Source organism: Macaca nemestrina, chromosome 11, assembly GCF_043159975.1.
Source record: "Macaca nemestrina isolate mMacNem1 chromosome 11, mMacNem.hap1, whole genome shotgun sequence".
Lineage (NCBI taxonomy): Eukaryota > Metazoa > Chordata > Mammalia > Primates > Cercopithecidae > Macaca > Macaca nemestrina.
This window is the reverse complement of record NC_092135.1, coordinates 50,390,140-50,404,726: the sequence shown is the minus strand read 5'-3', so window position 1 is coordinate 50,404,726 and position 14,587 is coordinate 50,390,140. Positions and strand designations below refer to the sequence as shown.

At 41.0% G+C, this 14,587-nt stretch overlaps 1 protein-coding gene across 8 annotated transcripts in view; it reads right to left on the bottom strand.

The window, feature by feature from the left end:
* Positions 1–14,587, bottom strand: part of LOC105492660 (formin like 2) — a 311,463-nt gene that overhangs the window by 95,216 nt on the left and 201,660 nt on the right. For all 8 annotated transcript variants that reach the window (XM_011759889.3, XM_011759886.2, XM_011759891.2 and 5 more), the window contains exons 3-4: positions 13,061–13,141; positions 6,782–6,858 (exon numbers count right to left, since the gene is read on the bottom strand). In XM_011759889.3, coding sequence (XP_011758191.2) covers positions 6,782–6,858; positions 13,061–13,141 — 158 coding nt within the window. The remainder of the gene's footprint in view (positions 1–6,781; positions 6,859–13,060; positions 13,142–14,587) is intronic.

Below are 14,587 nucleotides of genomic sequence, written 5' to 3'. Positions count from 1 at the left end.
GACTATATCATATATTTAGGGTTCCCATAGCAAATTATTTCCATTTCACCTCTGTGCATGCTACACACACTTTTTAATATGTTGCCAATAGGCAAACAGTTTCAAATTGGTTACTTATAGGTTTTGGAAAGTTGAATTATTTCTGACTCTGACAGTATGCATAACTTCCTGAGTGCCTCACGGATTCAATATAATTACCATATGCTGTAAATCTGAATTTAGGCAAATTCTAAATCAGATGCTTAGGAGCTGGAAAAGACAGGGACAATGACAAATAGCTCTGGAAGAAACTGGGTGCAAGGAAGAGATTAAGTGCCAATGCCAACAGTCACTATTTTACTGTAGGCTGGTCACAGCTTGATTTCAAATCTTTGTTCTGTCTCCCCAAATCTTAGAACCTTATTTCTCCTCATATAGGTCTTAAGAGATGTTCCTGGCTTTCAATTTCTAAGATCAAGCCAAGTGGCCCAAAGTTGCACAACAGAAAGGAACAAGCAGTTAATTCCCTTTGCCAGCCTCCTTTAGAGAAACGTCCTACAGACATACAGTGGGAACTGAAGTTGATGAAAAATCATGAAAAGCAAGAGAAAGCAGCACTGTGCTGATTCAACACTGGTCAGATCTACTCTGTTAGGCAGTGTTGCAAACTGATTCTCAAAGTATAGCCCATACACCACTAGGGGTCCCTGAAACCCTCTCAGGGTGTCTATGAAGGTAAAACTGTTTTCATAAAAATATTAGGACATTGGTTGTTTTCACTCTGTTGACACTGACATGTATAATGCCAAAGAAATACTGTATAAAACTGCTGCAACCAAAGAAGACACCTATTTATTGTATTTGTCACTCCGTGCACTCAGGAGGGGGAAAAAGCCAGCTTCACTTAATAATGCCCTTAGATAAGCAATAAAAAATACTGATTTTATTAAAGCTTACTCATTTAGTACACATCTTTTTCATTTTCAGCGTGACAAAACAGGAAGCTGCTACCTGCCCAAGTAGCACGGTTGTCTCAAGGAAAAGCACCTGTGCAACTGTTTGAGTTGTGAGCTGAACTAGCCATTTTTTCATGGAATGTCAATTTACTTGTAAAAATGATTGACAAACTATGGTGATTCAGTTTGGGGTATGTGGCAGACATTCACTCAAATATGAAGTGAGCCCGTCCTTTCAGGGACAACACAGTATTTGTTGTTGATGACCAACTTTGAGCTTTCAAACAAAAATTAGAATTCTGGAAAACCTGTGTTCACCACCATCAGTTTGACAGCTTCTCAATACTTAAAATATATTCTAATCAGACTAGTGGTTATTAACAAATGTGATTTTTTAAAAATATTGCAAAGTGATATACTTCAACATTTGAGAAACATGATTTCACTGAGTTATTCTGATCTTCCAAATGACTAATGCATGATGTTAAGAAATCATGTCACAAGTTCACATATGGATAAAAAGACCCAATCAAAGTGCAAGACAGCACAAAGGATTTTTTGAGACAGGGTCTTACTCTGTTGCCCAGGCTGAAGTGCAGTGGCACAATCATGGCTTACTGCAGCCTCAACCTCCTGGGCTCAAGTGATCCTCCTACCTCAGCCTCCTGAGTAGCTGGGACTACAGGCTCATGTCACCACACCTGGTTAATTTTTGTATTTTTTATAGAGACAAGGGTTCACCATGTTACCAAGGCTAGACTCAAACTCCCAGGCTCAAGCCATCCTGCCCACCTCGGCCTTCCAAAGTTGCTGAGACTGCAGGCCACTGCGCCTGGCCAGTGGATTTTAATATAACAGAGCACAAGAAGTTCATTGATATGATTTCAGACCCTACATTATAGCTATCTGTAAGAATCAGTTACCAGTTGTTCAATTTTGGGGGTATTACCAAAAAAATAATATCCACAATTATCTGAAAACACCATTAAAAAAACTCATCTCTAAGTGTGCATACGTATAAGGCCCAACTTTCTTCATATACATCAATCAAAACAGATTACAACAAACTGAATGTTGACTCAGATAAGAGAATCTAGCTGCCAACTATTATCCAGTTTTTAAAGAGATTTGCAAAAATTAAACCAATGTAGCCTTTGTCACCAATTTTTTATTTGAAGAATATTTTTCATAAAATATGTCATTTAAGTTCATTTATAATGTGTTAATATTTATATTAATATATAACATTTATTTTATATTTATGTATTTAAATTAAATTTTATTAAATGTTTTATTAAAGACATTTAAAATATATCGGTTTTAATTTCTAATATTGTAAACATTAATAGATTTGACCCATCTAAACAAAAGATTATAGGGGTTCAAAAATAATTTAAAAGTATAAAGGCATTCTAAAATCAAAATAAAATGTGAGAACTGCTGGTTTAGGTAACAAATTTTAGAAGTGACTATATCTAGGCTCAAATCTCGGTGCTTCTAACTTGTGTGGAATTGAGCAAGGTACTTAATAGATGACCCTCAGTATTCTCATCTGTAAAACAGGGATTCAGGCGTAATGGTCAGTAAGATTTTTGTAGGAAATACACAGAATAACAAATGTAAAGCACCTAACACAGTGCTTAATAAATAACAAAATGATTATAACCTTGATGGTTTCTAAAAAAGTACCATCTAGGAATAAGTTAATCATAAGGCAGCTTGATACACACACAACCATACATGTTGTATGCATGTTAAAAGCAGCCTTTGTCACTCTCCTGTCTTTCTTCTTTTGGCCTGGCTCAGCCAGCACTGATTCATAAAGAAGTCTGGCGGGCAGGAGAGAAGACGACATTAACTAAGCAGTTCCTCAGCGTCTTCCCTTTTCTACAAACCTCCTTCCCCTCCTTGCGAACTTGCCACATTCCTTCTGCAATCTCATGCCTGTTCTCTCTATACCGCAATGAGAAAGTGAAATGAGCATCTTTCAGAACTTCTGTGACCTTCCACTGAGGATGGGGCGTAATTTTCTATCATTATAGGCAGCTTTACTACAATAAATTCCCTGCAAGGAGAGACAGCGTACACATCAGTTCCACAGAATAAAGCTGGTAAATCTGTCCACTTCACCCTCACCACAACTTAAATCCTATCACTCTGACATCTTAAGCACCATGGCATCTGCCTACTCACACTGCATGGCCAGTGTGTTCTAACACTACGTGGATCATTTCAAGGGTATTTCAAGTAATTTCAGAAGCTTAGATAAGTCATAATTCAATTCTTCTCTATTATTATAGTTCCTAAGAGTAAGTGAATGGGATTATTTCTAGTCTAATTCTTATTTCAATTTGACTCAAAGAAAATTAATTTTCTTTCTCAGAAGATTGTTCCATTTATAGAGTTTTAGGCTTATATCAAAACTCAGAACAAGCCCTTTGCTTGACAAAGCTGCAGCTCAGAATGTTATCTCGGTAAAGCTCAAGTCTTTAACCTTGAAAAGCAAGCATGTGCCCAGAACAATTTTTTTTAGGACAAGTAGATTGTAAATGTAATCCTTCCTTTTTAATTTCTGGGAATCATAATCTCCTGGGTGTCAGGATTATTTTAGATAAAGATGATAACACTCTCTGCCTTAGGGAATCCCTTAGAGATATATAATACTGTTGAATACTACAGATATTATTTGCAACAAGCATAACAAACAACTATCATATATTGAGTAACTATTAAGTTTCAGACCCTTTATTAGGTCTTTATAAGTTATATCATCTAATCCTTACAACATTCCTATGATGTAAGTCTTATCATATCATTTTATCAATGAGAATTTAACTTGGGTCACATAGTAAGTACGAAAACTTATGTAACTTATCTAAGGTCAAATAACTAGAAAGGGGCATAGCACAAATTTGAGCAAATGGGCACTGATTTTATTATTTTTATTTTTTGAGACAGGGTCTCACTTTGTTACTCAGAGAGTGCAATGGCTGCTCACTACCGCCTCGAACCCACAGGCTCAATTGATCCTTCTGCCTCAGCGTCTCAGGCACTGCAGGTACGTGCCATTGTGACTGGCTAATATTTTATTTTTTTTGTAGACACGAGGTCTCACTATGTTACCCTGGTCTCAAACTCTCGGGCTCAAGTAATCCTCTGCCTCGGCCTCCTGAAGTGCTGAGAATCCAGACGTGAGCCACCACACTCAGCCCTGAATTATCTATCTATTACAGTATGTTAAACAGTACAATAAAATATCTGGCTTCCTCATATAGCATCTTGCATTTCAAGAATTCTTCATTTTAGCAACTGATTGTTTTAGTCATTATTGAGTAATTTTTCAGAAGATATCCCTATCAAGTGAGATCAAGCCAGTTAGTTTACATAAGAAAGAGTGAGTTCAGGTTTAGGTTTTCAGGACAGGCAAGATGGTCAAACTCTGGTTGTGTGGTTTTACTTCATGTAAGTTTATGCTAGTGATTGCTTGCATACAATCAGACAATGCATCTCCATCAATTTTTCTGCTGCTAAAGCCAAGGCTTTCTGAGTACCTCACATAGGCAGTGGGCGAGGGAAAACTTCACCCAGTAAAGATGAAAGAAATGTAAGAATCTTTCAACATGTCTATAGTATCCTCAACAACAAACCACTCCAATTGCTTGCAGACTGCACTGGCTTCAACCCAACCAAGGTTCTTCTATTCAGCCAAGTTTGTGTTGGAAATGATCATCTTCCTTTTGTATTTGATGGTCAATTTCACGTTACTTCAGCAATGCTTAAAGAAATGCTTTTTTTTTTTTTTTTTTTTTTTTGGTGAGATGGGAGTCTTGTTCTGTCACCAAGGCTGGAGTGATCTCAGCTCACTGCAACCTTCACCTCCCAGGTTCAAGTGATTCTCCTGCCTCAGCCTCCCAAGTAGCTGGGAGTATAGGCATGCGCCACCATGCCTGGCTAATGTTTTGTATTTTCAGTAGAGATGGGTTTCACCATGTTGGCCAGGATGGTGTCAATCTCCTGACCTCAGGTGATCCACCCACCTCAGCCTCCCAAAGTGCTAGGATTACAGATGTGAACCACTGCACCCAGCCTAAGAAATGCTTTTTGACAATTTGTAGAAATCCTGGTTGCAGTTCATTCCACCATTTTCAGTTAAAAGGGCCAAAGGCCTAGGGTTGGACCAAACAAAATCGAATCTAGTTCCTGATCCATAAATACTGGAAAGTATTTAAATGTCCTTAGTTTAAATGCCCAAAAGTATTAAACTACCACCATCTTCATCTCCAGCAGACAAGCCTCATTGCTTTGATCCCAGATCCCTGATAATCTTATTTTCTTTCAGGGAAACGGCTGCCAGCATAAGTCATACAGGAAAAGCAACAGAGCAACTTGAGCCAAAGCACCTGGCTCTACAGCTGTAGACTGTGCAATTCACTCACCTTCTCTGGTCTTTAATTCTTTTAATCTGTAAAATGAGGCATCAGGCAATTCTTAATTTATCTTCCAGTTCAAAAATCATGACTCTATGATTCTTTGTTCTATAGCTCATTTTCAGGGACAAAGTCTAGAATTAATTCATTTTCTGAATATTTCATTCTCAAGGTGACAAACCTGCTGGTTATCATTTAAGAAATGCACATTCTTACCCAAGTTCCATCACCTATCAATCAAAATAGCATTTCTACAATTTCTAAAAGTTTATTTTGAAATAACTATGCTAATTAACCATTTGAATGGCTTACAGCAGTCTGAAATAAAGTTTTATCTACATAATAAATCCATATCAAGTCCTTACTTAACCTCAAATAACATTATTTCATTATGACATTGATGAGGGGGGAAAAGGTTTTATAACATCATTTCACTTAAACTCATGGTTTCCAAGAAGAACCTATCAATGAGAGAGGACTTACTGTATGTTACAGGATACTCTGTAAAACTAAAGCTCAATATATATACATCAAAATTCATTTCCAATAGACTTGCAAAGAATGTCATGGGAAAATTCTAAAAGATCTAAAAGTCGATAGTCCTCTCATTGTAAAGCTCAAAGAATCAAAACCAAAGGGGTTAAATAGCTTGCCCAAAATGTTACGCAGGTGCTTTGGGCAGAAGGAGGGTTACAAAATAGGATACCTGATATCATTCTGCCTCAGAGAGAAGCCATCTTATTTGAAGACATGGTACAATTAGGCCACCCAGGGGTAAGGGAGAATATAATACCGCTGTACTTGCCTGAGGCAAAGCAACCATGTTGTTGCCTGAAAGAAACTCAGAATGCTTAGTGCAGAGATTCCCTGAACTTTATTTTCCCAGAGTGGATTTACACTTCATGGTCCTGAGGTTTTGAGATGTATGAAAAAGAGACTGAGAATGTGTCTGAGTGCAATGACGTGAGTCAAGTGACATTATTCTAGCTTCCGTCCCCTTCTGGCCAGAAACTCTAGAGAATTAACGAAAGGGAAATAAAGTAGCTTCAACTCAGCAACTTGGAGAACTATAGTAAAAGCTTAGAGATTTTCCAAGATCTCAGTCTACATCTACTGTTGGGAGTTCCTGATTTGCCAGAGAATTGTTATGCAAACATGAAACCAAGTGTCCATATTTACTGCACCCGCGCAAAAGAAATACAGAATTGTTATGAATTCCAAATCAAGGACTATCTGTCTTGCTTCTGCTGATTCTTGGGCAGTAAGTAATTTGAGTACTAACAAAGGTTTCATCTACTAAAACCTCAGTCTTTTAATTTATAAGGAACCATAAGGAAGCTCAATTCTTTGGATATGATTCAGTTACTTTGTAAAGTGTCCAAAAGCTTTAGAGCTAAGATGTTAAAGGGGTATACTTACCCAATGTGGTTGGTTCTTAAAGAAATTTCCAGTTCTCTTAGCACTTGTGTAGATTCTTGAACACGCCGTCTGAATTTCTATAATTTAACAACACATATTCACACAAAGTATTTTAGCAACTGCTATAACTGAAGCTCAGTTATAATAAATTTAACACAATATGAAAAATATCTTCACTTCTAAAATGGGCTTCCCTCCCTTTTTTTGTCGCAGAGCACACACATTTTCCTCACTATGAAAATTAGCTACTGAGAAAGGACTAGAAAAAGTCCTTGTTTTAGAAAAAGACACATAAAAATATGCCTTTCAGCAAGTAGATTTTATTTTCCTACCCCCCACACACAACAATATTCACCAGTATTCCTATGGGTCAGGGACCCCAGGACTACCTCCAGTTTCAATGATTCATTAGTAGGACTCAAAGGACTCGGCGGCATACAGTCATACCCATGGCTATGACATATTACAGCAAAAGAATACAAAGCAAAATCAGCAAAGAGAAAAGGTTCACGGAATAAAACGTGCAGGAAACCAGGTGCAATCTTCCAGGAGTCCTCTCCCCGAGGAGACACAAATGACAACACGCATAAAGCTCATTAGAGACTCAGTGGCCAGGTTCTTATTGGGAGCTGGTTTAACAGGCAACTCTCTGTCTAGTACAGAACAAAAATTCAGACTCCCAGAAGGAAAAGAGGCATTCAGCATAAGCCGTGTTGTTTTCACAGTTTAGGCATAGGGAAACATTCTTATCAGGAAATGGTAGGAACCTTCCCCACCTGCCCTTCCAGGACTCCCTCGGGGCTTCTTTCATCACTGAATCCACCTCTGATAGTAAATGTGTTAATATACACCTCTCTAGCCTCCTGATCCTAAATCATTTCCAAGATACCAATGGGCTACATTGCACATCAGTCCTTTGGAACACATTTTCCTACAGAAATATTTATTTAAAGTGACAGTCCCAGGCCACTTTGAAGGAAGAAAATTTGATGTCAGTGCCTCCTAAGCAGAGTTCCAGGCTATCTGTGCTACGAACCTGAACCACCTTTATGTTGCACTGTTTACAGGAAAGAGCTTTGAGAATTCTGGCTGAGGATATAAAGGACCTCTCTCCTCTGCTGCCACAACTGCAGTGGACACAGAGTCCTTCAGCTCCAAGGACAAGAAGAAAAGGAAGGAGGATGGAAGTGAGGATTCCAGAATGTGGGGTGGCAAGAGCTACGCCCACACCTGGGACTTGGTGCCCCATGAAGGCCTGAAGCACGGCTCAGCACAGCAGGCTCCTGTTACCCTGTCGTCTTCTTCTGAAAGCCCCTGGCTTCCCCACCAGCTGCTTCTAAGCAGGGCGCCCAAGGAAGAAGATAGTCTCACAGTTCCTCCATAAATGCCATTCCCAAGACAATCTAAAGAGACCATGTCAGGTTTCCAGAATCCAAGTATAGTAAGAAATAGGAAACAAAAATATCCCCAATGTGATGGAAAAAAGAGAGGCACTCCCCTCTTCTGTTGAAACAGGCCTAAGAAATGGTGGCATACTTGAGAGTTTGGAGGGCACCCAACCCCAGAGCTTCCTAGACCACTTCCCAGCAATGAGGAGGCTCTGCACAGTACTTGGCTTGAAAAGGGAGTAAAGGCCAAGCTCAGTGGCTCACGCCTGTAATCCCAGCACTTTGGAAGGCCATGGTGGGTAGATCACCTGCGGTCAGGAGTTCGAGACCAGCTTGGCCAACATGAAGAAATCCCGTCACTATTAAAAGTACAAAAATTGGCCAGGCACCGTGGCTCAAGCCTGTAATCCCAGCACTTTGGGAGGCCGAGATGGGCGGATCACGAGGTCAGGAGATCGAGACCATCCTGGCTAACACGGTGAAACCCCGTCTCTACTAAAAAACACAAAAAACTAGCTGGGCGAGGTGGCAGGTGCCTGTAGTCCAGCCTGGGCAACAGAGCAAGACTCCGTCTCAAAAAAAAAAAAAAAAAAAGTACAAAAATTAGCCAGGCATGGTAGCACATGCCTGTAATCCCAGCTACTCGGGAAGCTGAGGCACGAGAATTGCTTGCACCTGGGAGGCGGAGGTTGCAGTGAGCTGAAATCGTGCCACTGCACTCCAGCCTGGGTGACAGAGCAAGACTCCATGTCAAAAAAAAAGAATGGGGGCAAGTAGTGCAGGATGGGCGGCTAAAGGTGTTCTCGCTCTTTAAACTCTTCCTTGGAGCTAAAAATTAGGAATGGAGTAGAGGAGAGTCAGTAGGATGGAGCAGGCAGTCTGCTATGTCTACAGAGAAGGCAAGAGAAAGGAGACAAAAAATTCTAGGGTCTCTGGTCACACAGCTAAGGCAACCATTTCCAGATGTGCTGGCTGCTCCAATGTGGCCACTCCCACGTCAGAGTCCTAAGTCTCGAGCTGCCTGCACAGGTGGTTGTCAGAAAATAACTCAGCCTTCCAAGCTCTGTGCTGTGCGCACTTCTGACTCATTCCCTGCAGCCTTTGCTTCTGCTGGGCCCCTGATATGCTTTGGATATTTGTCCCTTTCAAATCCCACGTTGAAATAGGACCTCCAATGTTGGAGGTGGGCCTAGTGGGAGGTATTCGGGTCACGGGGGCTGATAGCGCTTGAACTGCTTGGTGCTGTCCTCGAGATAAGAAGTGGTTTCTTACTCTGAAGAGTTCCTGCGAGATCTCGTTGTTTAAGAGAGGCTGGTACCTCCTCCCTGTTGTTCACCATGTGACACGCCTGCTCCCCCTTAGCCTTCCGCCATAATTGTAAACCCCCTGAGGCCCTCACTAGAAGCAAATGCCAGCACCACACTTCCTGTACAGCCTAAAGAACTGCAGGCCAAAATAAACCTGTTTTCTTCATAAATTACCCAGCCTTAAGTATTTCTTTATAGCAATACAAAGGAACTAACACCCAGCCCCAATGCTGCCTTCTGCTTCCTCGGGGCAAGGTCATCCCTTACATATGCCATCAGGCACAAGGGCACCCAGTGTAGCACTGAGGGTATAGCGGAGTATAAAAGACGGTCTGCTGAAGGGCTAAGAGCTATGTATCGAAACCAGGTAACTATATCAAAACATGATGAGGTAATAATAACAGCAGCAGCGCTAGCATTTTTGGGCACTGACTATGCTACCTAGGCACTACCCTTCTGCAACTGCCTGATAACAGAGGTAAACTAAACTGACTTTACTCCTGTATTACATTACCTTAGGAACGGCTCAATTTTCGGTTAGATTCTGGGCCACAAGAAGTCTTGGAGTCCACTTCTCTAATATATACACAATGAGTGCTAACATTTTGCACTTCTAAAATGTACCCAGAATGCTTTAAACTGAAGAGAAATTATGTGCCCTTGGGGAGCCAGAGAGGATCTGTGAGCGGTCTGTGCTATTCTCCCTTCCCTCCCCATCAAAGGAGGCCTGGGATGAGCCCACAGAGGCAGCTGAGCCCAGGTTGAGCCCTACAATAGGTTTCATCTCACAACTGCAGCGCCAGCAAGGGACCAGACTCCTTTAAACACAGACTAATCACTTCCTGGTATTAAATAAGGAGGCTGGTTTGGAGAGTTCTGTTCATAGAGATATCTAATTTAGGCTCTTCCTTTCCTGCCCTAGAGGTTTCATTTAAAATTATTTAGAAGATAATCTAAATAGAAAATGTTTTTAAAAATTTTTTTTAAAAACCAAATTAAGTATCTTCTACTCAATTTGCACAAAAGATTAACGAATCAAGTATTCGAGGACTCCAGACACAGTTAAAGGAAAACTGCCCAGCCTAGACTGTCTGGCTAAAATTTAAAGCCTCGATTTGAAATCTTTTTCTCCCCCACCATAATACAGCTGAGAATTTTAAGCTCATTTTAACTGCAAGTCATGTCTTATTTCAACAAATCTCCTTTTTTTTCCCAGGCTTTAAGCATTACAATTATGTTGTATGGAACAGATCATTTCCTCCTGCCAGCTCCTGACAGAATTAAAGCAGGGGTGGTTAATCCACCATCCATTTCATTTTTTCTGAGCTGAATGACTGATTTTGAAAAATGAGGCACAGACCAAACATGGCCATTCAGGTGAACGCACATGGGCCAGGGCAGAAATGTCGGGAATGAAGGTCCAAACAGACATCTTTTGTCCTGCTCCAGTTTATTATTTATGAGGAAGCAAAACATTTTCTGGGAAGCTTATTTGTTGCTTTGCTTCACTTTGTTCTCTTTGCCTAAACCCAGAAACAGCTGATCGAAAGGAAAACTGGAACTGTGCCAGGAGGAAGCCCACCTCTTCCTTCTAAGCATCTTCCTCCATGTGGGGTATGGAAATGGGGGCCTAAGCAGCACTCTCTAGGAGTGTGCGTATGTTTTCCCTTCTATTCAGAACTGGAAAAATGTGGAAGGAATCTTTTGGAGATAGGATGAATTCTACATGAGGAAAGGTCTCAGGTCTCAGTCTGCTGTATAAACATCAGCATCTCCGCCACACTCAGCTCAGGGTAAGCATTAGGGCTCAATGCTGAGGTCTGAGCCATCTAGCCTGAAGGTTACAAGTTTGGGGATTTCAGAAAACGTTTAGAAATCAATTCTAAAATAGGATCTTGCTGTCCCTTTGCAAAGAAATAGTGCAGAAAAACACCCGTCTGGGAATGTGTTTTGTGTATATGGCTGTCTCTTTATTTATTTATTTTTCTTTTTGAGACGCAGTTTTTTGTTCTTTTTGCCCAGGCTGGAGTGCAATGCACAATCTCGACTCACTGCAAACTCCGCCTCCCAGGTTCAAGGGATTCTCCTGCCTCAGCCTCCTGAGTAGCTGGGATTACAGGTACCTACCACCATGCCCGGCTCATTTTTGTAGTTTTAGTAGAGATGGGGTTTCACTATGTTGGTCAGGCTGGTCTTGAACTCCTGACCTCAGGTGATCCATCCGCCTCAGCCTCCCAAAGTGCTGGGATTATAGGCGTGAGCTACCATGCCCGGCCGGGGTGTATCTTCCTTTACAGACCTCTTTAAACTGATGACATTAAGACTGCCACGTTCTTAGGGAAAGGGAAGAATGAGAAAAATTAACAAGAACTGAGCAACGGTTTCATTTGTAGGACCTGACAACAGATCTTTTGGAAAGAAACGTGTGTGCCACATTTAAGAGGGAAGAAGTATCAATGATACTTTGACAGGTATGTTCCTGGATTCAAGGTTGTGTCACATTCAAATCACATATGACATACAGCCAGCAATGAAGTTCTGCACTCCACTGTCATCATCACTACTAGATTTTATTTCCCCTTGTCTACATATTAACCGTAAGAGAAAGGCCCAGGAAACTTCCAAAAGGAAATAATAGCTGTTGTCCTTGGCTGGACTTTTTTTTATTGGGGTGGGGGTGGGGGGTGAGGGGAGGAAGAGTTAGAGTAGAAGATAGAGAAAAAAAATTTTTTTTAATACAAGCCTCAAGAGCCCTGGAAATAGTGGCTAACTAGGTAAAGTATACCGTTCTTTTCTCATAAATCTCACATTGAAACACAGACAGAATCAGCCTGAGACATTTTCGCTGGAGCATTGAAAGCAGGAGTTGTAGAAGGTCAACAGAAAAACAAGCGCTATCTGGTAAAGCACCCCTCCACCCATCTTGAGCAAGGACAGCTCTGCCCTGAGACATCCCAGGACTGATTCAGGCCCACAGGGCCGTGCCAGGCTACATGCTTTACCACAAGGCATCAGTTTAAACCAATTGTGTGGCTGCACAAAGCAGGGCTTGTTTGTAAAAGGAGAGAGTCTGTTGAGAATGGAATCAACTATTCTCTCCTTACCTTCTCAGGCCAGGGGCAGGGGTTGGGGTGGGTAGGAGGGGAGCTGCTAAAAGCATCAACACAGGATGTGAGTGCACAGCTGGGATGACAAAGGCCCAGTGATTTTTTCAAGGTCTCTGGAAATGCACCAAGGCATAAAAAACTGAAAGGCAAGTATTCCCTTTGCCAAGCCCGCCCTTGTAGGAGCCTAAACACCTCTGGACTGCACTCACTGCCCTGTGTAATTGGAAATAACAGTGACTCAATAACCATCAGAGGTATGTGACTCTCATGTCAGGAAAGAACTTTTATACACATCTTCAAGTGAGAAGGGTGTTTGTTTTCCTTTGTCTTCTTACGTTGTTGGTCTCCCAAGGTTGTTTTTTGTGGAGGCTCTGGCAGAGACTCTAATGCAGAGGAAGGAAGGTCTCTTCCAATGCAGGAGGATTCTGCTCGCTAATAAAGAAGCAACAACGAGGAGTGTAAACAAATCCATCTTACCTTCCTGGTTACAGCTGGATCCAGATAGCCTTTGAGCTTTTGAATGTATGTATGGGGAGGATTCTTCACCTGGAATCGTTCCTGCAGAAAGCACAAAAGTCAAAAGTATGAAAGGTATGAAGCCATGACACAGTCAGCCACATCAGATTCTGTTACCAAAATATGACCAAAATGCATCCACAGTATAAATGTGGCCCTGTGAGCAGTCACTATGTACGAATTGTTTTGCATCTTGGTAGTAGATGTGATCCCCTCTTTGCATAGGAGGAAAACTGAAGCTCAGAGAAAGGCAGAACTCTCTTTGATGACACTGCTGGTCACAGGTACATGTGGGTTTGAACCCACATCTGCTCAACTCCAGAGTCAGTACTGCTTTCTCCACAGGGCCCTGCAGCTTCTGTTCTAGGAACAGTGCTTTGCCCAACCTGTTTCAGGTCCTCCTTCAGCAGGTCTTCAATCTTTTGCATATTTTCTTGAATATCTTCAATGCTGGCAAATCTTTCTCTTTTGGATATTTATTTTATCTTTGAAAATAACAAAACATTTGACCCAAACTGATAAAGCTATTTTTTTTCAAATATGAGCAATGAGTCAATTGCTAAATAACTGGAATGGGGGAGTGTGTGTTTGCGTGGATACACGTGTGTGCCATCATGAATGGATTCCAACCCGGAAGATCCAAAAGTATCCTGAGCAAAGGCAGTCACTAGAATAAGCATAAACATACATAATATACCATCCAGGATGATATCTGAATGTAGGTCAGAGGTGGGGCCCAAGAATCAACATTTCTAACATGTTTTATGCTAATACTGCCAAAAGAGGAACCATACTTTGAAAAATTCACACCATGTGTATCAGGTTTTATAGACCCTAATGTCCAAAGCAGAACAGGCAACAGTAAAAACCTGGGTAGAAGCCACATGTCCACAAACCATCAAATGAACAAGTACTTACATTTACGTTCATACAATGGTATACCAGATTACAATGAAAACAAGCCATGTACTGCATGCTCCTATGAATGGATCTCACAAACCTGATGCTGAGCCAAGAAGAACACCTGATTTCATTTCTTCACACTTATAAAATAGGCAACATTAAACTTTAATGGTTACAGATACATACTCAAGTGGTAACACTATACATATAGATATATGGTTTTATATTGTGTGTATATATGTATACTTGGAGATAATCTGCCTGAAAGTCATGGTTGGAAGACTGAAGTAGGGAAAGTCGTAATCAAAAAGGGAAATATGGCATATTCCTAAGAGGCCAGCAGTTCTATTTCTTGATCTGAGTAGCAGTTACAAAGGTGCTGGCTTTATACTAATTATGATGCTGGTTCTTGGGCTTAACTACCTTTTCTATATAGATGCTGTATTTCTCACAAAAAAAGTTTAAATCAGCTCTAAAGGAAAAAACAGATTCACCAAGAAATGAGGACAAGCCTGGGTAACATCGTGAAACCCCCTCTCTACAAAAAACACAAAAAATTAGCTGGGTATGGTGGCCCATGCCTGT